The sequence below is a fragment of the Xiphias gladius genome, chromosome 14, assembly GCF_016859285.1.
Source record: "Xiphias gladius isolate SHS-SW01 ecotype Sanya breed wild chromosome 14, ASM1685928v1, whole genome shotgun sequence".
In the NCBI taxonomy this organism is placed as follows: domain Eukaryota; kingdom Metazoa; phylum Chordata; class Actinopteri; order Istiophoriformes; family Xiphiidae; genus Xiphias; species Xiphias gladius.
The window spans coordinates 3,511,648-3,535,505 of NC_053413.1; the positions used below are offsets into that span (position 1 = coordinate 3,511,648).

Here is a 23,858-nt window from a genome sequence, read left to right on the forward strand (position 1 = left end):
GCTCATAAACAGAATTTCTGATAATATCTTTATCCTACAAAAACAAAACCAGTAGGTTAAAGCAGTGGTCTTTCTACGGGGGATTTATTGTTTAGATTTCAGGTTTAAAGTTTGTGTCGTAAACAATCACCACCTTTGAGCAGTATAAGTTATAACCATTCAAAATTAGAAGCAGTAGACATCAGAACGGATTACCCAAAATACTCATAGAAAAGCCAGTTTTCAAATGATGGAAGAGTCTCAGGTAAGTGTGGGGGCTGGACTTACCTGTAAAGTACCACAACAGCTCAAATGGTAAATTTAGTATAATGTACATTTCTACTGCGCTAAGACAACAGGTAAACATAGAGAAAGTTCTGAGTTTGCATCAACTGGGAAACAAGGGAAATTATAAATAAAGGTCTGTCTCTAATATAAGCCTGTCCCAAATAATCACTCTCCGCTACTAAGGTAAATAAAGTAAATAAAGTAAATGAAGCCAGCCACTATTTGAGAATTTATGGAATTTAGAAATATTATAAGGTCCAGTGTGAATGCTGTTTTCGTTATGTTTTTCACTTGAAGCTAAAGGATGAATATTTGACAGATGAACAGCTCTTATCTATTTGTCATCATCTGATGCGGGCTTACACCAGCTTTGCTCTTTTTTTTCCATTACACACAGGCATAATTTTGCCGGTTACAGTCTGCTGCCTCCTGTTTTTCATGTACAGAAACTGACATATAAATACAATCTAATCTAATGAAATGGCTTCTGTTAATTAGCCACATGGATCACATGGGACACTTTCTGCTATCAGTCAGTCTCTGTATAACCTCATTTTATCTCCCGCGACTCCTTTCTATCTCCTGGTTCCAGCTCCAACTGTTTACTTCAAATGCCCTCCCTCTTTCTTGCCTTCCCTTCTTTCACTGATCTTTAATTCTCCTCTGCCTTACACACGCTATTGTCTTCATACTCTCTCTTTTGTTTCTTCCTCTGTCATTTTTCACTATCTTTTTTCTCCCTCCATCTGTCATTTGAACATATCTTCTCCTCCCCCTTTCTGTCAGACTGCCAGATACACATCGTGTCTTGCCATCTTCCCCTCCATCTTTCCTTCTCTCCCCCATCTCATCTCTTTTAAGCAGTTGTTTCCTGTCATCACACTTGTGCTTCATGTATCACCTCTTTCTCTTCCTCTCCACTCCTCACCTGTTCCCTGCTCCATCTCAGTCAGGGGAAGATCAATAGTGCTGTTGAGAGCAGACCTCTCCTCTACTCCCAACCAATTATTTGTTGTTTACTAATTCAGTTTTTGTCCTTTAACCTTCTCCTGAGCGTCAGCACTTTTTCCTCTCCAATGTCCGACATCTCCTGTTGCAGTGCACACAACAATGCAGCCATCTAGCATGGTCAAAACATCCACAGCTGCCACATTGCACTACAGTTCATATCTCAATATTTTGATCACAGGTGCTATTTTGATGATATGGAGCTTTAGTAACATCTAGAAGGGATGTTATAGGACCAATCATGAAACAATCAGTGACAGCGTTACTGAAAACACATGCCATTTAAAAAAAATAATTAGTAGACTGCATTTCATAGACTGCAGTAAACAGGAAAAACCTTATTTGAATCAATGTTTAGTGTGAACAACCTTTGCCTTTAAAACAGCATCAATTCCCCTTAGTACACTTGCACACAATTTTTCAAGGTTCTTGGCAGGAAAGTTGATCCAAGCATTTCTAAGAATTTGCCTGTGGATTCAGACTGTCCGTGTCTTCTGTCTGTTCGTGTGATCCCAGACTGACTTAATTATGTTTGAGATCAGTGCTCTGTGGGGGCCAGACCATCTGTTGCAGAATCCTTGCTCTTTTTATTGTTGAGGATGGTTCAGTATGAATCTGGCTGTATGGTTGAGGTCATTGTCATGCTGCAGAACGAATGTGGGACAGATGGTGGGAACTCCCTGCCAGTCAGTTAGAATTGAAGAAGCTTACAGATGAAACATCTTCAAGAACCTCAAGCGCTTCCAGTTGCCTTGGTTAAGCAATCAGAAACCTTTTTCTCTTCCCTTCTTTTTGTTTTCTGCTTCTTTGTCTTAGTTTTCCTTTTCCCCTTCCCTGCTCTTACTTTCCACTTTCTTTTCTTCTTTTGCCTCTGCTTCAACTGACACCTCTTCTTTGTACAAAGTCTTTAAAGGTGGTTGCAAAAAGCTTTTTCTGCCAGATCTTTCTTTCTGGAGCTCCCTCTGTTCCACGGTTGGAAGCCTCTTCTACTGCAGTTTTCTGCACATTGGACTAAGGTGAAATTACCTGTTCTCCTAAGAGTCAGTACCCTCTCGATGTGTTAAGGATGCATTTGAATTAAGGCTTAACCAGTGTTATTCATGAAAACTCAAAGTGAAATTTAAAAAATATCTAATGTGTTAATTAAAAGAAAAACTAAATTAAAAGCTGTATTAATTCGTTCAATCAGTGATGTCAAACCATTTCATGTGAATTGCCTGCCTTTAATGCTTGGCCAAAGCTTTTAAATAGCCAATGAAGTTTATCATGAACATTTCTTTAACAAATTGAGCTAAAATTAAACTAAAATTATATTATAAAATAAATCCTAATTGGGAGCTCAGAAAACTAAAGTAAAAAGTGAAGTAAAAAGGGTTGTGTATCCATCCCAGTTAAACAATTTGATTAGAATCATGTTTCTGATATTAGATCTAATATCTCCAAAACCTCTCAGTCATTCACACCATGTCACATGAGAAACATTAGACACCTTTTTTAAAACTTTTTTAGACTACTTAATTACCTTTCTGGTACCTGTCCTTAAGAAAATCAGTGCATCCAATCTAAAGTTTTTGGAGCTGAATGCGTTAAAACATGAATATACTATATTTTAACTAAAATTGTCCCATCATACCATCTTGCCAAATGGTGACTGAAAACTTCCTAGATGATTTCTCCAAAAAAAATCTTAATTTTTTTTTATTAAATAATCAATCTTCAGAGGGAATCAAAATTAACTCTTTAATATCTGCAGACTCCATTTCATATTCCGAACCTTCACAAACTCCATTGTGTCCATGGAAAAAAGAGACTATACTTTATATTTGACTCCTGTACCACTTCTCAAATATCTCTACTCTGCATTTTCAGAAGACAGGATTGGAAAACAGTACAGAGACATGGTATCTCTACTGTACTGAGCCTCAGAGGACATAGCTTCTTTATTTGCTCCCAATGAAAAGCTTATTCTTGCCAAACAAACTTGGCAAACAACAAAGTTTAGGAAAGAGCAGGCTGAGACAAAAAAAAAAAATGAATACAAAAACACCGCCCTCTATAAAGAAAAATTAGAAATCACAATAGTATGTCTGCTGTATTTCTCAAATGCTAGAGCAAATGAAACAAAAAAGCAAGTAGGGGGTTGTTTGACTGGCACTTTTGAAAATATGAGATAGATATTATATTATCAATTCTGAGACAACCATGTGCTCCTCAGTGTCACATTGTGAACCTGCAACCTTGTCTCCTAGAAATTACATTTTTATACAACTATTTTGCAACAGCTAATTCGTTTTGAAGGAAACATAACTGCAACCAGATTATGTTTCCTATTAACATAATAATTCATTCATTCAACTTGGGAAAACAGTTAAGTAGTATATCAATGTAATTTCTACGAGAAAGGGTTGGAACCTGAGCACAAAAAAATCAACAAAAAAACACAGAGATATAAAGTGCTTTTTGCACAGCAGACTTTTAAATCAAAGCACATGAGTAGAAACTAGACTTACGCTTGAAGCTGCAAACAAACTCTGTGAAGGAATGACTGTCTTCTGTCGAAAAAACAATTTTCAGAACAATATTTTACAGTGGGGAGCCTGATGGGATCCTACAGTCTGACATATTTTACTGACATATAAACAACAGAGTTGTTTCTGAATGCACAAGAAGAAATCTGATGATCCAATAGACTGATTTGCACTAAAACTAACATCACATCAAATCCTCATGAAATAGGTAGTGCATGGTGATGTACTTGGTACCCACTTGTGGGTGGCAGAACTTTTCATTCCCTCAAATGTCAGCGCTGTGTCCATGATATTCTGATTATGTGATTCCAGTGAAATCAGCTGATGTGGTTGAACAGTCTGGATGGACCCTAAGACAATAATTAGTTAATTAAATGCTTCTGTGGTCTTATGGGCCATCTACAATGTGTTTCCCTTGTGTAGCCCATTAGAATATTGCATGTCATCCACCAGGGGATCACACATTTGCTTTAAGCAAATCACTTAACAGAATGGCACAAATATACAGAGAATTATGCTTAAGTATAACATTTTAAAAATGTGTTACTCATGCTCTAGTATTTATGTAGACATGGCCAATGCTTATTAAACTCATTGCCAAGATCTGCATGCCACAAATAGATTACTGTGTTGTTTCAGGCAAAGCAGTGAAGTGGTACTTGTATTAGATAATTGGCATCAGCTGCTTTACTCATGCTTCACCGTCAGTCTTGAATAGTAATGTCCGATCATATCTGGCTGGAGAGATGTGAAGAGGGTTTGTGGTGGTGCCAGTAGTAAACACACTGGTTCCTACATTTAAAGTGCAGGTAAAGTTCCTGAGTTCCTAAAAAAGTTCATGGGAAAGTTCATGCATTGGAAATGGTCTCTAAATTGCCCATGTGTATTAGCCCTGGGCTAAACTGGTACCCTGATCAACCAACATCCACATGAACCTGAACAATATAAGAAAGTGATGGGAGAAGAAAGTGAATATCTGCTCCCATCTTACTTCTCTGGAAAAGTGAAAGTGCTTTTGAATTGAATGACCCCTTTGTGCACACTGACCTTTTATTCTGTTTGTCAGGATAGATGCCAGTTAACAGGGTCTACAACCTTCACATTTTCATTTGATCCTGGTTGTTGCTCAATGGATGTTGATCACGTGCAGACACTGATGTCTAGTTTAAAGTCATCTGAGCAGAAGTGAGTTCAGTTGAATCGAATAAGTGGCTGACCAAAAAGTGGATGGAGTGGCTTCTTCTTGAGATGCTGCACCAAAATAACTCCAGTGAATCTGGAGTTATCTCTATCATCTACAAGAATATTAGCTGTCCTCAAAAACCACATGTAGGTACTATGCGGCAGGACAGGAAATGAAGCGCCAGACTTGCCAGCATCGTGTCCAAGCTAAGAGCTAAGCATGGGAACTGCTCTGCACTGACTGAGTGCACCCAACAACAGAGGAAACAAGAGCTGTGTGGATAAAATTCATTTTTGAGGGCATCGTTCCAACTACAGTTAGCTAAAACCTATAGGTGTGTGCTAACCACTTTGTGACTAACTGCTTCACCAACCTGGGTCAGTACAATGTAGGACTGGTTGCAAAACTTTTCCTGAAAGAGGGATTCATACCAACTTTCCATGGGAAAACTGCAGACAAGTGTAAGTATTTAAAATATAATTATGTTATCAGTTTTTGTTTTTTTTTGCTGTTTAGCCCTAGGTTTTCAACAATCTGCCTAAACAGGTGAGCCAATGTATTAAGTATTTTGTACGAATGTCTGTATGGTTAACTCCATCCTATCACCAGTCTAGAGTACCGTTAGTATAAAATGAGAGAATGGGTGTTTTTCTGGCCGTTGATTTTACAGAGTTTCAAAGAAGTTTATGAATCATCATGAATCACAGAGGCCCCCATCCTGCAAGTACCTGTAGCCATTCTGCAGTTACAATTGTGTTCCTCTCAGGTAACCAGTGGTTAATATATCATTAACCAGATGTTGTGCTGGGGGAAGATATGCTTTACGACCCTATGTAACTTGGTAAAAAGGCACGCTTTGCCTTATGAAGGTATGTAATGTGTGTGCCACTGCTAGTATAAGTTTAGAGACATGTCTTTAAAGCAAATGTGAATAATATTTAGTTGCAGCTGATTGCAGTGTGATCGATAATTTGATTTGGATCCTGAGGCACATTAGACCTGAAAGATTAGCAAGAAGCTACTGCTAAAACCACTCAGACCTACTGTAGTTCAGTCGTCTGTATCTTCAGTGCTGTTTTTCCTTGCTTCACCAAAGTTTATTGCTGTCTTGCAAAGCTGGAGGATATGTTTACGGATGTGTGATAACCTCTGATTTTACTAAGAAAGCTTGAAATAGACGTAATGAGCAACATCTGACTGCACCAACCGTTTCAAGCTTGTACTGGCCTACTTACACAACACATGCCATATTCTTTGTAATTAAAAAATATGCCAGTTTTTTGGTAGGTTCCCATTTTCAGCACGTTCAAAACTAAAGTGCTCTGCAAACTTAATAAAATAAAAACAGACAAGATGATCAGTTATGTAAAAGAGACACACAAAAAAAGTTTTAAAAAAATATGTTAAGGAAAAGTGATGAAAATGTGAGTTTTAACCTGCTTTTAAAACTGATTTTGCTCTTTGAAACTTGTGTGTTTGCATTTGAGTGTGCATGTGCACACCCAGAGGCTCCATGCATGTCAACAGGAAACACACTATGTAAATGTAGATATCCTTCTGTGCAGAGTCCAGTGGGCACTGCCGGAATATATTACAAAATCCCTATACAAATATACACAAATAGAGAGACATGCACATATATACAAATGCCTCTGCCTGCTAGCTGACAGGCTTTATCATGGCTTGGAGCTCCCCAGGGCAGTTTGGATGTACATTTCTTTGTAAAGATACACTCTTCATACATATTCAACAATTGTATCTCTGTCAGCTTAGCTTCTGTTTTTCACTGCTTCTATTTATTTGCGAACTATCGTTGTCATGATAACCAGAATCACTGCCTTGAATATCGCAATGGAACAGGGCCATAAATAATATGGAGGACACCGCTGATGTCATTTCATAATGACATGAAGTGATGTTGACATTCTACAATTATACACATACTATATGGTGCATTCAGAAAGTATTCCAAAGTACATTTTTAACAAAATGTGAAAAAGTAAAGAGGTCCGAATACTCTCTGAATGCACTATATATGTTGGGTTGTTTAAGCCTTTTTGAATTTTAAGTTTTTAGATTAACTTTGACTTTTGATTAAAAAAAAAAAAACAATTGCAGTGGACTTGAGCTTAGAGAACCAGGCTTGAGACCAAAAGGTTGCTGTTTCAAATCCATGGTCCAGCGGGAACAAAGATGGGTGGGGGGAGTGAATGAACAGCACGCTCACCAACCCTCCACATTCACGACTGCAGTGCCCTTGAGCAAGACACCTAACCCCCATCTGTTCACTACTTACAGATGGGTTAAATGCAGAGGTCAAACCTCTATGTAAAAAGGATTTTACCTCCTGTGGGGGTAAAAAAGTAAACGTCCACCAGAGTTATATACCTGAACCACATCATAATCTAGGGAGAAAACATTTACAAGAAAATATTATTAAATAGTTGAATGAATTAAAAAGACATGAAATTTCTGTTTCTGAAAATTGATATAATGTAAATACAATTTCTAAAATCCAAGCTGCAGACCTGTTGTGGGAGACAGGGTTTAATACTGACTTTATTAACATGTTATCTCATGTATTATGATACTGCCCAAATATATTGTGAAAGCATAAATTAATAGTATGATGAGGGGTAACCTGTGGTGGCGCACTGCGGTTAAGGTTGTGGAATGGTTGTGGATTAAACAAACAACAATGACTATTGATTTCTAATGGCAAATGAACAGAGATCCCTGTGTTTTGTGGATCCATCCAACCACCCCAACCCATAATTACTACTGCTGCTTGACATCACCTCGTAGTAAAACGTAACTATGGGTCATAATAAGCTGCTTGCACAGATGACCTGTGGGGACGATAGTCTTGTGTAATTACACCCAACATACAGTAATTAGGTTAGATTTAATTTGACTAGTTTGCTGTGTCCTGATGCAGGGGCTGCATTCATCCAATTAGTTTACCCCTATATTTACATCTTCTAGTGTTATAGCTTGCTTTTAACAAAATTATATGACTGTTTATATAAAATAAGCTTATACACAAAAAAATGGCTAAAACATACTGTGTGATGAAATAATATATCTAATAATCCTTACACATAATATTACTGCAGACCAGTATACTGTATTTTGTTTTGGAAAGAAGTGTTAAATTATAATATTTCCTAAAATGACTCGTATGTATCATGAATTATAAAGTTGCCCTAATTAGTATCTTTGTTTTCGTAATGGATCACCCTGCACCTCATCTAAGCTGCTGCAAACTGACTTCAGACTAGGCTTATGTGGCATTTCAGTTCATTTTGTTATCAAGGTAGCTACCATGAAGGTTTACCTGCCTGGAGTGAGACTTACACTGCTCTACTCATAAGTTAGTTTGGTGTTTGTCTTCTGACTATACAAGGATGGACCTTATAAATGGAATGAAACAAAAAAACAAAACCTCCAAAACCACAAGTAAGACCCCCGTTAAAACATAAAAAATGCAACTTTCAAAACAATTTAAAACAAAATGACCTTCTCACAAACTAGCCATCAATTTACCTAAAAAATATGCACAACTTTCCCCAAAATATTTGACAAAATACAAGAAAACAACCTTCAATCTTATTAATTTGGTACAAACAATATAATATAACACTCTTCTATCACTAGCACTCTATAGCAAACTCAGATATACTTCTTGACTTTACCCCCCAAAACTACCCCCCCCCCCCCCAACCCTGTAAAATTGAGAAAATGTGCATGGAACTCTCCATGATGCTGCTGCACAGATCTCTGCAATAGATACCCCTTTTAAAGCAGCCCAGAAAGTTGCAATATTTTGGTAGAGTGTGCCACAAGATTACCAGGGACAGGAAGGTTTTGCCTGTTGTAGGAACAAGCAATAGTGTGGACCGCCCAGTGTAAAAGATGCTGTTTAGATAATGGAAAGTCTAATTTGTTGTCACCATAAAAAACAAACAACTAGGAGTGTGAGCATCTCAGGGGCTGAGTGTATGTCAAGCAAGCCTTTAACACGCTTACTGGAAACAATATCTGCAGGTCTATTTCACCCACAGCAGAAGCTGACTCCAGTTGAAATGAGCTGATTTCAATCACTTGGTTAACTGCCTAGGAGTTTACTACCTTAGGGAGGAATGAGGATTTTGGCGACAGTGACACACCAGTGTCATCAGCCTTCAACCTCAAACACTGTTCACTTACAGACAAAATGTCCCATTACTGTGTGGAGATTTGGCTAAGTATCTGTCAACTCATCAGTTAAGAAAGTGTTCAGGAGTCCACGATGTCTAATGCTGAAAATATTTATTGATGCTTGGCCAATGAGTATGGAGAAATTGTCAATACAAGTTTACGTGCATGATGCCAACTCCATTCTAAAGCTCGGTCCCCTGTGCTCAGTCTTTTAACCCGTACAAATTATGCCACAAATACTTTACGCCCAGAAATGGCAAAACTCAATGCCTCAACATTATGTGGAGTTAATCTATTGGTTCGCTATTCTGTTAACAGGGAAATGTTTTTACCCGTGTTAGATCAGATCACATTGCATGTCGCCTTCAGTATAACGTCAGCGCATCCTGGTGTGGAGCCACTGTTATCTGCCCATGCCCATTGATTCTAGCAGACACCAATCTGTGGCATCTAGGGAGGCAAAAGGAACCATCTCCTTTGACCTTGGCAACTACAGCAACACTGCTTCACTTTTGTCAGAATGGCTCTGTTTTCCCCAAATAACCTCAGAAAGCTGCCTAATGTCTCAAGGAGGAAAGACGGTGTGACTTTCAGAAAGATTTACTCTTGCATTTCCTGACACCTCAGGGCCTATGCTTGACCTGCGTAACCCAATAGAAAATTCCCCAAAAATTACCATAATTGGACAGGACTGACCACAAATACTGATCAATCAAACAAATGAACTAAAAAAATAAAGGCATATTATGTGTCTCGTGTGGCACAACTCCACAATTAACCTTTCATTCTAACAAATTATTAAACTATTTACACGCTACTTTATTTATAACTAAAATAAATCAATTTTTGTCTTTGTATAAAATGTTATTAAAATACATTTACTTTGAGTTTCAATTCTTCTCTTATGTATTTTTTTTCTATCTTCATAAGAAGCTAAATTATTTTAATCCCTGACTACAGATCAAATGTGTAATGTGAAAGGTGATGCTCACAGTGACTAACCCACAAATAATTATCACCACCTCTGCTGTTCCCCGCAGCTCTACGGAGCTTTTTAGGCACTTTCAGCTCATTGTTTTGATTTTACAGTCTGCAACTGTACTGTTTGGTTCAGTCTCAGCGAGCTTATCAACCTGGTTGTGGACAGCAGCAGACAGCTGTTTTCAATGAAAAAACTTTAAATAAGCCCACTGTATACTACCTGCCCAGCACCAAACAGCAAACAGATAGACCAGAAAAACCATAGCTAAAAGGAGAGTGAATATTGAATTTACATTCATCATGTGGAAACATGCATGACTTCAAATTAATGCTAACATGGATCTGCATCCGCTGCATGTGGAAGTATTACGGCCCCTAAAAGTCGATGAGTCGAGAGTGCATCAGTCGAGTAGACCCCAGGTCAACTCTCATTTTGTTAGTTGACTCACTGCAGTTTTTTTTAGCTGCCTCATAGTACATAGAGCAATTCAATGATTCAAAATTGTACCATCTTACAAGAACTGTATTATTTTTAAGTTGAAGTGTAGGATATTTGATCTAATGTATAATTTAAAAAAAAACAGGTTAGATAGACTACATTGAAGATACAGACCCCAAAGTGCATCTCAATGCAACAAAAACAAGTAAACCTCTGACCACTGCAACAAAAGCATTACACCTGTGATTTTCAATTAAGGCTAATTGCATGAACAGGGTTATTCAATTCAATATAATTCAATTTTATTTATATAGCACCAAATCAGCACCAAACATACATTGTCTCAAGGCACTTTAAAAATTAAGATCAAGACCTTACAATATTAGAGAGAGAAACTCAACGGTTCCCACCATGAGCAAGTACATGGCAACAGTGGAGAGGAAAAACTCCCTTTTAACAGGCAGAAACCTCCAACAGAACCGGACTCAGGGTTGGCCGCCGTCTGCCTCAGGTGGTTGGGATGAGAGGAATGTAAGGGGGGGAGAGGAGAAAGAGAGAGGAGAGGGGGAGAGAGAAGAGATGGGGACCAGGAACTGTATATACTACTGTAGTCAAGCACTGTCAGACTGGTTGTTATAATGATAATACTAATAGTGATACGTGTAGTTGTGCTAATGTTATTAACCACAACAGCAGCAATGATAGCAGCACCAATTAATAAGTAACAAAAATCATTAATTAATAATGATGATGATGAGTGTTGAGTAGTAGTGGAGAGATCAAGATCCTGCAGCTCCAGAGTCACAGATATTATTATCATTATTATTTTAAAAGCGTTATTAATAATGATGATGATGAGTGTTGAGTAATAGTGGCAGATCCAGATCCTGCAGAGTCACAGATACCTCCAGAGTGAGGACAGGGAGAGAGAGGACAGAGAGAAAAAGTACAAACTACAGAAGAGAGAAGACAAAAAATATAATAACATGCAGTAGTGTGATATTAATGCATGGCGAGAGAGAGAGAAGAAGAGAGATGTTCCGTGCATCATGGGAGTTCCCACAGCAGCCTCGGCCTATAGCAGCAAAGCTAAGAGATTTTTCAGGGCTCACCTGAGTCACCCCAAACTATAAGCTTTATCAAAGAGGAAAGTTTTAAGCCTAATTTAAAATGTAAAGAGGGAGTCTGCCTCCCGACCAAAACTCGGAGCTGCTTCCACAGGAGAGGAGCCTGATAGCTGAAGGCTCTGCCTCCCATTCTCCTCTTGGAAACTCTAGGAACCATTATTGTCAATAGAACACTCTCAAAATGCAGGTTAGCATTTTGAGAGTGTTCTATTGACATAATAGGGTACTATGAGGTCTTTAAGATACAATGTCATTAAGGGGTATGTAGACAGATTTGTAATTCTATTCTGGATTTTACAGGGAGCCATTGAAGAGAAGCTTATATGGAAGAAATATGATCTTTTTTCCGAAGTTCCTATCAGTACTCCCGCTGCAGTAGTTTGGATTAACTTGAGGCTTTTCACAGTTATTGGGACATCCTGATAATAAGGAATTACAATAGTCCAGTCTAGAGATAACAAATGCATGGACTAGTTTTTCAGCATGCTTTTGAGACAGAATCTTTCTAATTTTCACCAAGTTGTGCAAGTGGAAGAAGGCTGTCCCAGAGACTTGTTTTATGTGTGAGGACAAGGACATGTCCTGGTCAAAAATGACTCCAAAGTTCAATACAGTATAACTGGATCCAAGGTAATGCCATAAAAAATAACTATGTGATTAGATAATGTTTTTCTGAGGTGTTGAGACCAAGCACAATAACATTACAGGTAATTTATGTCTTCAAGATATGCCTGAAGTTTGACTATCTGATGAGTTTTATCTGTCTTAATAGATAAATAAGCTGAGTGTCACCTGCGTAGAAATTAAAGTTTATCTGGTGCTTCCTGATAATATTGCCTAAATGAAGCATATATAGGGTGAAAAGTATCGGCCCTAGCACACAACCCTGTGGAACTCCATGATTAACTTTTGTGGATGGGAGTGACATTGCTAACATGAACAAACTGGAATCTATCCAATAATTAGTGCTGACATTGGACAGGTGGCCAGTCTATTATAGGGATCACATATAGAGTAAAACTCACATTCACAATTAACCCAATTAACCTAACCTGCATGTCTTTGGACTGTGGGAAGAGGCTTGAATACCCGGACGAAACACACACAGGCACGGAAAGAACACATGAAAGGCTTCGGCCAAGCTAACGTTGATTGGTTGAAATAAAATAAAATAACCTGTGAACAACACAGCTTCCTTGGTTTTGGCCTGGGTTGAGTCGAATGCAACATGGGTCTACATGGTAAGAAGTTGCCTGAACAACTTCATAAAGATCAGAGAGCGTACAAGAGCATCAGTAGGCTATTGAACATAAGCCAAACACAGTTGAAGTAGCGGTTAGGAGGTATAGAAAGAGTCATACTACCGATATTGAATAAACGACAGTTAAGTGCTTCTGACTTGGCACAAGGACTGTCTGAAAAATGGTGTTTCAGGGACTGTTCAGACACTGCAAAGGACATGGCATGAATTCAACCTCTAAGAGGTTGAATCTCATTCACAGTTAAAAAGAAAAAACATTTCTCACAAAACTGCACAAACAGCAAGATTGAAACTTTGCCACAGAACATGAAAAGAAGCCGCACATTCTTTGGTCAGATGAAAACAAAATAAATTTGTTTGGATCAGATGGGGTCCAGCATGTTTGGCATGGACCTGACCAGGACTACCACAGTGAATGCATAGTTATTGCAGTCAAGTATATCCCCTGACTTGAATCCAACAGAACGCTGAATATAATCATCCGTGAAGAATAGCAGAATATCTCTCCACAGATTTGTGTTAGACTGATATCATTCCTGCCCAGGAGGATCGAATCTGTCACCAAAAATAGAAGCTTACTAACAAAATATTTTAAAAAAATAAAACAATGGAATTTCCCTAATAAAGGTGTAATGACATTTGTTGGGGTTGGTTCTTTAAAAGTAATCTAATTATAATTTAATTAGTCAAGCATATCTGTTTTTCAGGTTAATTGGCTTCATTATTCTTTGGGTAAAAACAAATAAAATTGTTTTTAGCCAAAGGAAAGAGAACATAGCACAATACAGGTTCCACAGAAAGATTTATAATAATAATGAAACTAATAATTAAACTAATGATTATAATAATAAAGTTAATACTAATAATAATCAGACTAAATATGATAATAATAATGATAATCATAATAATTGAAGCAGTAGGTGTTGAGCAGAATCATGGGGACAGTAGGTGGTTTGCAGTCACAGATTAAGATTCTGCAGCTCCAGGGGCAATAATACCTGCAGAAAGGCTCTGCCTCCCATTCTACTTATGGAAACTCCAGGAACCACTAGTAAGCCTGCGTTTTTTGAGCGTAGTGTTTTAGTGGGGTAATACAGTACAATGAGCTCTTTAAGATATGATGGTGCCTGACCATTAAGAGCTTCATAGTTGAGGAGGAGGATTTTAAATTCTATTCTGGATTTTACAGGGAACCAATGCAGAGAAGCTAACACAGGAGAAATATGATCTCTTTTCCTAGTTCCTCTCAGTATTCGCGCTGCAGCATTCTGGACCAGCTGGAGAGTATTTAAAGATTTGTTGGGACAGCCTGATAATAAGGAATTACAATAATCCAGCCTAGAGGTAACAAAGGCATGGACTAAGGACTAATGGACTTTTTTTGTGTCTTTTGGAGACAGGATGTGCCTGATTATTACAATGTTACGTAGGTGAAAAAAGGCAGTCCTTGCAGTTTGTTTTATGTGGGCTTAAAGGACATCCTGATCAAAGATAACTCGGAGATTCCTAACAGTGCTGGAGGCCAGGGTAAAGCCATCTAAAGTAACTACATCGTTATATAATGTGTTTCTGAGGTGTTGCGGGCCAATTACAATAACTTCAGTTTTATGTCCTTAGGGCATGCTTGAAGTTTAGCTAACTGATTGGTTTCATCAAGCTTCATTGACAAATACAAATGGGTATATCTGCATTACAATGGAAGTTTATGGAGTCTTTCTTAAAAATATTGCCCAAAGGAAGCATATATAAGGTGAACAGAACTGGTCCAAGCACAGAACCTTGTGGAACTCCCTGACTAACCTTTGGGTATATGGAGGATGCATCATTAATGTGCACAAACTGAAATTGATCTGATATATGGCCTTAAACCAACATTTAATGCCAAGTAAATGCTCCAGTCTCTGTAATAAGATTTTATGGTAAATATTATCAAATGCAGCACAAAGATCTAACAAGACAAATACAGAGACAAGGCCTTTTGTACGATGCAATTTGAAGGTCATTTATAACTTTCACCAGTGCTGTCTCTGTGCTATGATGCACTCTAAATCCTGACTGAAAATTCTCAAATAAACTATTATTATGTAAAAAGTCACACAACTGGTTGGCGACAGCTTTCTCTTTCCTTTATTCTTAACCTGTCTTCCCTTTTTAACATACAATATACCTTATCTCTGACATGCCCTATTTTAAAGTAAGTTATTTTCCCTGCTTCTACTCTGCCCTACATAATCATGTGGAAATCAAACTGATTTAAACTGAGCTAGCTCATTCAACTATTTATTTTTTTTACTGTACTTTCTTAAAGTGTCATTTTGTTTTCTCAGCCAACTTTCTCTCAACCCTTCTCATATAATTCCACCTCTCCTCTACCATTCTCTTATCTTTCTTTCTTTATCCATCTCACCGACATCTTTCCTAAACTTTCCTTCCTTGTCCTCCTTCACCCTGTAGACAACACTGCCAGTATAGTATCTCGCCGCCATGAAGGCTTCAGCCAGGACAGAGACCCAGAGTTCTTCAGCCTGGTGGTCGTGGTGGCTGATGGTGGGGAGCCTCCTCTAAGCAGCACTGCCACACTCTCCCTAAGGGTGTGTGTGTGTCAGAGGAACACCAGGGGGCGCAGCAGCAACAACATCTGTCAGGCCCAGGCCTTCCTGTCCTCAGCTGGTCTCAGCACTGGGGCTTTTGTGGCTATACTGCTGTGTATCGTTATATTATTAGGTAAGTAAGTGGGTGCAAAATGTCATTTATCACATGCTGCAAGCACAACTTCACAGTGAGACCTGAAGTCGGACAGACAGAAACAAACTAGTGCCCTGTTGTGACCATTAGATTCCCTGGCCATCGGATCACGCATCAGGTTTTTCCAAACTTCGTAATAAAAGCGAACCATTAGTATGACTAGAAGTTTTGGTGGTTCCATCCAGCTGTATCTAGCAAAGAGCTCTGCTGCATTTAACTGAGGACAAGAAATTAATCAACAAATATAATCTGCCAAAATCGTATTTGCAAGTTGTGCATTTGGCATTACTGTTCCAAGGTTGTATGCCACAGTGTCCTTTGTGGTACTCACTGGGTGAGACTGAAGGGACTTTGCACCAAAGTTGTTACAGACTCAGTGGACATGTTAATTATGTTAAGATCAATAAGTCAACGACAGAGAGAAGCATTCCTTTCACCTATATAGGAAGCATTCAACTAAACACCTCAGACGGCTTTCAGTTGTATATCATGGTTTTTGTCAGCAAATGGGGTTTGATCTTTGGTCATTGAGTTGGTTCAGTTGTTATTATCTGACTTAAGTATGGAACTTCAGCCATGTGATAACAGGTAGACGTATATTTAGGCAGAAGATGGTACTTGCTTTCTCTGTTGTGTCTTTCATATGATATAAGTGGCCTCCTTAGTCTTTCTCCAGCCATCCACTGACTTCTTGTTGACAACTTGACCCCTACCCAATTGATGCTGTCAGGGGTTTTGGTCTTGTGTTCACATACAGTTGATGTTGTCTGTTTCCGATGTTCTTGTTGTTTCACTGATGTAGTGTTCCCCACAGCTGTCGCATGTGATGTCATGATGATTTCATGTCTCTCAGGGGGATTCCTGTCTTTAGGGTGTACCACCAGAGATCTTAAGGTGTTGAATGGTTTCGTGGTAAATGCATGTTCCTCGTTACTTCAAGACTGTCGTTAGATGGTCTGACAGTCCAGCTACGTGAGGGACACCCACTGGGAAGCATTGGTGGTCTATGTCGTTTAAGCTGTATATATCCTGGTCTTAAGCTGATGTGGAATTCTCATTATCCCTTCCTCGTATCAGTTGGCCCAGAGTGCCCCACAGATATGCTACACCTCCCTCTTTCTATCCACCTCCTTACTGGTAAGATGTTACTCTGTATAGGTGGCTCCTCGTCACTAATCTTTTATGTCATATGTGGAGGTTAGAGTTAAAACTCAGGTATCAAGTCTCTGTAAATGGGTTTTCTTCATCTCCCTCCCTATACAACCACTTCTTAGGACCTGATGGTAGTTTCACACTTTGCTTAATATGATGAGCCAGCTCCATTTGGTAAATGAAGACCATGAGAGACAGAGGACAGTTCCCAAAGCTAGTTGTGTGAATTTTAGATCTTAGATCATTTTGGATACATTGTACACTTTTTGATTTTATGAATTTTTGACATTTTGATTATATTGTACAATATAACACTTTCAAAGGCATTAGTGGAAAGTGACAAAGGGAGGGTCTAGTAGGGGCCTTTTGTCATTTGTCAGATTTCTAATTAGTAACTAATAGTTCCACCAGAGGGATTTCCCATCTAAACATCTTACGCGGCTTCATTTAAATAACTGTTGAAGGCCTAAAGAAATGAAATTATGCGATATCTCACAAAACAAAGCAAAACATCTGACATCTGTGATTTCTATGTCATGTGCATCACAGTACATGATGCATCTGACTTAGTATTTTTATACCATATTTATTTCAATAACTTTCTCAATTTTCTTCCCCAATTCTTTGTTCTATTTTGAAAGCATTTATCTTTATGTGTTATAAGTGGAACTGTTCTTGTCCTTTGTCTCCCTTTTTCTCAGTTAAGTGCAAAATTAGTTTTTAGTTACTGAACATGAAGGCTTATTAATTTGCTCCCACACAGACAGGTGTAGACAGAACACTGAGTAGACTATGACACATTCTCTGAAAATATCTCCAAAAAAGCATGCCATGAATGGAGTACATGTTTTATCAGGTATTATGAAGTGTGTGTATTTTTAATCCACTTATATTTTGTATTCACTTGAATTACAGTATTTTGGATGTCCGTGGCTTTCTCTCTTAATCTATGTATGTAAAAGTCTTTCCCCTTTATCCTTTTTTTCCCTTCTACCTCTCCTTCTCATTTTGCTCCAGCCATAGTGATTCTGTTCACGCAGCTACGAAATAAAAAAGCAAGCAAAGAGCCCTTGATTCTCTCTGAAGAGGACATCAGAGAAAACGTGGTTACCTATGACGATGAGGGAGGCGGGGAGGAGGACACTGAGGCCTTTGACATTGCTGCACTTCGAAATCCCAAAGGCTCCGAGCCTCGCAGGAAGTTCCGCACCTACCTTGGCCATGGACCAAGCCTATGCAGTGAAGAGGACGAGGTCGAGGATAATGAAGAGGGGACGACGGTGGTGAGTAGTAGGAATGCTCAGCAGGTAGATTACGGGAACTACAGCCCAGAGTCTGAACCTGCCTGGTTTATCATTGACTGCATTCCTCAAGAGATCAGCCAGTCGGCGCCCTCGCTCCTGCTGGATGGTCATGACATAATTCAGCAGATTATCCAGCAGAAGGTGGCTGAAGCAGACTCTGACACACGGGGTCCACCTTATGATTCACTTCAGACATACGCCTATGAAGGCCTTGGGTCCTTGGCCGGGTCAGTCAGCTCTTTGGGCCTAACTGCTGCAGTGCCAGAACTAAACTATGCTGACTTGGAAGACTGGAAAGCAGAGATGCAAACACTGGAACAAACTGTTGGAGAGTAGCTGGCTTCAGGCCAAGCTAACCCCAGAAACCTAAAGATTTCCGTCCAAAAGTTCTTTTTTTGTTTACTTTTGGCCAGATTTGCTCAAGTAAATTACTTTTTTCTCGTGTCATTTAAACCGGCGTGCAAGGATGCAAAACTGCTGCTGCAAAAAGTTGGCATTTAGGAACTGCAATATGTGAAATCAGTGGATAAGCCATTTCTATCTAACAGGAGAAAAGAACACACACTGGCTGAAGGGAAACCAGGGGGAAAACATCCTAGATTGAGTGCTGCAATGAGGGACAGTATGCAAAATGACAGAGGGCAGGTGTTTTAAAATGAAAAGGTCAATTTGCATATAGTTTCTTCCCTCTGCTCTGCTTGTTAGGTGAGTTAGTGGTAAAAATAAGGCTAGTGTTGAGCCAAAAGGATTCTGGTCTTGATCTTCACAGTCACTGAAACTCCAGTCATTTAAAAACCCTTGCACAGCTACCCTGGAGATGAATAACTAAGTGGCTTGGAGCACAATGACCCAGGGTTCGGGGATCAGGTCACCAGTCATTCACTGGCTTGAACAATGGGAACATGGTGTTTTATTGATTTGTTATTAACCATGATAAAGGCTGACTGTGATATAAGTGGTATCTATGAAAAAAGATATAGAGAAAGCTGATGGTCCTACTGGAAGGCACACAGGATGCAGATTTTCTAAAGGCGGAAGAAAACTACAGGCCCTTTGCCTGAAAATTATTGAATATTTATTATTTACTAATTCTTTAAAGTCAAAATTTAAATCTAATTCAAAATTACTCTAAATACAATATGTTTGCATGCACATAGAGGCAGGACCCTGAAGCATCACCTTCCCAGGTGTGGATTAGTGAAGGTTAGCTAATCCAAGTTCCAGTTACATTATCATGGTCTGAGCCTGATACTAAACCAAACTCCCGAGAATGTAAGGTGATTCCTCCCAGTCATTTTTCCTCTGCAGGAACTTAACAACCAATAACCTAAGCTATTATCAATGGTTACTATATTTGTTCTTCACAATTTGAACAAAGCTTTTGACACTATCTTAACTGGTTTCAATCTTATATCGACAAAAGGAAATTTGCCATTGGCTTCAGAGATTGTGTTTCACAAACCTATTGTATATCTTGTGGGGTTGCACAGAGCAGTTGTCTCAGCCCACCACTCTTCTCACTATACATGCATTCGCTGGGTGATATCATCAAGCAACATAACATGAATTATCACAGCTATGCTAAAAATACTCTACTATACATTTCAGTCGAACCTAATGACCCTATGGGTTTGTCCTCACATACAATCTGCTTATCTACCATTCATTTTTGATTAATATTTTTTTTAAAGCTCAATGAAGACAAAATGAAAGGTCTCTTACTTGCCCTCAAAATCAAGTGGAACATACTGTCTCTCATCTCATACTACTATGTAGTCTGTCAACTCTGATGTAAACTGTGTTTAGGAAACATTTTTTAACAATGCCTGAAAACTGATTAAATTAAAATGTTGTACCTTATTATTCACCCTCAAAAACATTCTATTAACAGGCTCCAGCTAATTCAAAACTCTGCCAAAAAAATACTGACAGCAGTTAGATTCAAGTTCTTCCTTATGTTCCCCTGTATTTTACAAATTTGGACATTTTAGATATATGAAATTGAAAAGGAACAGCAGGTCAGACTGGAATCATTTTTTACATGCTGTTTCGAAGGCAAGTGAAAGTAAGTCATTGTGGGACAGACAACTGATATTGTTATTGATTTTACATATGAACATGAGATACAAGTATAGACTCCTACAGAAAACCAAACCAGCATTTCACAGTTTTCAGTTTGCTCTGTTGCACACATTTCAGCCCTGTCAACAGACAAGAACCTTGATTTCCACAAAATCCTAGATTATGTTCATTCAAATTTTTTCTGCATTGTTTGGCTGTGAGTTGTATCCCCACTTTTGATAGACCCTGGGAAATCCTTTGGGCCACCTTTTGGCTTCTAACCACTGACTCCAGCTCCCTCTGAATAGCCTTCTCATCCCAAATATTAATGAGGGCCTTGACATTTTGGTTTGTCCAACAAGTATTATATATTGTTCTTTTTTTTTTAAACTATTGGCGATACAGATGCAGTAGTAACATGTAGTAAAGATGTTTATGTGTTTGTTGTAGTCCTTTTAACAATAAATCTGCTTGACTAACCACTTTAAGTCAGTTCAATTTTGTTTATATAGCCCCATATCACAAATCACTCATCCCCAAAACAGGCAGACAACAATAAACAGAACCCATGGCAATGGCTACACATTACATTTTTAATTAAATTAAGTTCCTGCAGTGTAAAAGGGCTAATTGTCAGTGGTCCCAGTTCCAGTCCACATCTGTGAAACAAATGCTAGTTATCAATTCTTCTGAGCTGTGACAAAGATGCAGTGGAAAGTATATTGAGACCCCCCCCCCGCCCCGCGTCTTTTCTGTCTCACTCTCCTGGAAACATTGCTGATTTCTGTAAATATATGGAAATTTTTATTTCAGTATTCATTTTTTCACTGGACTGAAATCTGCGAAAGAACTGTATCTTCTCGGATCCTTTCAGAGTGGAAATGAATGAATAAGTCAACAGAAGAATAATAAGGAAGATGGAAGAAATTAAGCCTATTTTCCATGGTGTATATTTTTATTGATGAATAAAAAGACCAGTGGTTTCAGAAAAGCAGTTTGATTATGTGCTTAAATTAGTTTTTGATCCATATGTGCAAAACTTGACAAATGCCAAATTTTTTACTTATTTTTCTATTATTATGTCTGGTGCAGCAGATAGCCCATTTGAGATTCTCATTACGTGCTGTGATAAATATGTCTTTTCTTGACATGCCATCTGACCCTACACTGTCTGTTAAAAACCCCCGCTCTCTCTTTCTCTTTATTTTCCAGTGCTCTAACTGATTAACAGAGAAATAAATAACCTCACGCAAAGACCATGAAACGTTTTTAATTGGGGCCTCAGCAGTATTCTATGTGTAATCATTGGCTTCAGATGCCTCAGAGTGCAGCTTTTACAACCATCAAGGGATTTATAAATCTGCCTTGGTAACAGTGTGCCTGTTGGTGAACCTACAAACCGCATCCCTAGAGGCCCAATAGGGGCCATAAATAAATCACCATTAAAGTCTTTTGTAAAGCTTTCCCAATGATTAATACAGTCTCTATTAAAGGGTTGTTATTTTGAATTAGCTGAGTTTTTTGACATGGAGATATTCAGCCTCTTTACATTATATTGTGGTCCATGTAAAGCATGAAAAATGATTGTGTCAGCTCATCATTAATTTGCCTTTACGCAGCATGTTCTTTTATTTCATGTTTAGAGGAGAATGCTTTGGTCGCCTATTCTAAGGTGTTTGCTAATTACCAATTTCTTGGATAAAGGCAAGAAAGATGGAGTGGAAGAAGAACACAAGATCATTTTTAAAAAAGCTCTGGGGTCATGCAACAAATTATAAGCACTGTCCCTGCTTGTGCTGCTTGTTTATTCAAGAAATAATTAGGGAGGTTGGTGTACTTACTGTCTTTGAAAACAAGATTGACCTCAACACCAGTCAGTGTGGATGGTTTAATAGTAAGGCTGAAAATATAAATAATTAAAGACAAATGTAATTGAGGTACTGAGTGTAGACATCATTTAAAGGGCTGCTCACGGTAAACTGAAACTACAAGCTCTGTAAACAGAGCTGTGACTGATGGGTTTTTCAAAGCCACTGTTCTTCTGCCAAATAAAGCCACTAATGGTTTTCATCAACAGTTTCCATAATCATGCCCATCTCTAATAGTTATATATTACAGAAAGTAACAAAGGCACAAACAACAGCTACTATGACATCCTAAACATACAAATGAATGTTTGAATGAGTGTATGCGTAAGTCAAGAATTCACTTGTTTCTGTATTCTACTGTTTTCTTGGGCCTGTATCACAAAGTTCAACTGAGTCTGGCTCTCTCTGTGCTACCAGAGAGATCCCAATACATTCCCTTTTCTGATTGCTTCCTGATCCTCATTCTGGGTCCATCATAAAGGCATTCGAGCTCCCTTATTTCTGATCACTAACAGACTAAGTAACTGTCTTCATTCATTAGAAAAATCTTTCTTTTCCTGATCTGTTATTTCCTCTTTTAATCTGTATCACTGATACTATTACAGTTGGAGAGATGAGGGGAGTCTGTTGTCTTTCCTCTCATCTTTCCCTGCATTTCTCCTCACGCCTTTAGTGGGAGGGACTAAGATGCAAGGAAAAGACACAAGTGAGGAAAGCATGAATGCAATTAAGGGAAATGGGAAGTACCTCTGGTTTCACCAAACCTAACACTAGAAATGCTAGATAAGCAGTATCATTAAGCTGGTTATCAATTGGCTCTGTTAACTCTGGGTTTTCCTATTCAGATAAGAGAGGAGTAGTATTTAATATGAGAGAAGGTGAAACCCCTGGGAAAACTATGCTATGGTGTAAAGAAAAATAAAGGTTAAAGATATATAGTTTAGTCACACAAAAACAAAATAGGGAGGAATAGAAAAAGTATAAGAAATATGTAAATATTAAAGGGGAACTCTGTTGATTCTACACGTCACACACACGGTACTATATGTAAAAAAGTTCTACAGTCTTTTGTGGTTCCAGAAAGAGCTGTGTGAAGGGTTGAGAAGAAGAATGTTCGAAGAAGAATGGAGTGGAATAAAAAAGATAATATTTCTGGTTCTGTTGCATCAATTTTTATCCTATTTCTAACTGTTCATTGTTCATTGAGTCCAATGATCTCGTAGTGTAATGCTAAAGTGGTGGAATGCTCTTTTAAAACTAAGGCTACAAATAATAGTGTAAAGTCTAATACTGGCCTTCTTAAGTAAGGCAATGATTTGAAACATTTTAAGTGGTCTGAAGTTAGTATGGAAAACATGGATAGCTAGCAGTGGTGGTCTTTCTGTCTCCTAATGAACACACTTTTAATTCCCTATACCTCCATTACCTTTCCAATGTAAACTCAAGATCTCTGTTTACGTAATTTCCCTCTCTGAATAATTTTTTTGGTGATCTGCTCAGCAGGCAGGCTGATGACATGGCAGAGCAGGTAGCTGAGCAACATACTGTGGGACAGTGATAGTATCCTCACCTACCTCCGCAAGGGGGTGAATCATTGCAGCCCTGTATCAGTGAAGTAGTTCTCATTCATTTCAGCTTCAAGCAAAGCATTACCTGCTCAACACCTATCTCATTTTGCTATATCTAGGATTCAAACCCTGGTCACTCAGTCTTCAAGCAGCACTCTTAACTCTA

General features: G+C 38.5%; 1 protein-coding gene across 1 annotated transcript in view; it reads left to right on the plus strand.

The window, feature by feature from the left end:
- LOC120798881 (cadherin-18-like) overlaps positions 1-23,271 on the plus strand; it is a 213,722-nt gene extending 190,451 nt beyond the window's left edge. Inside the window, exons 11-12 of the mRNA XM_040143670.1 lie at positions 15,449-15,718; positions 17,909-23,271. Coding sequence (XP_039999604.1) covers positions 15,449-15,718; positions 17,909-18,531 — 893 coding nt within the window. The 3' untranslated portion in view covers positions 18,532-23,271. The remainder of the gene's footprint in view (positions 1-15,448; positions 15,719-17,908) is intronic.
- The last annotated feature ends 587 nt before the right edge of the window (positions 23,272-23,858 follow it).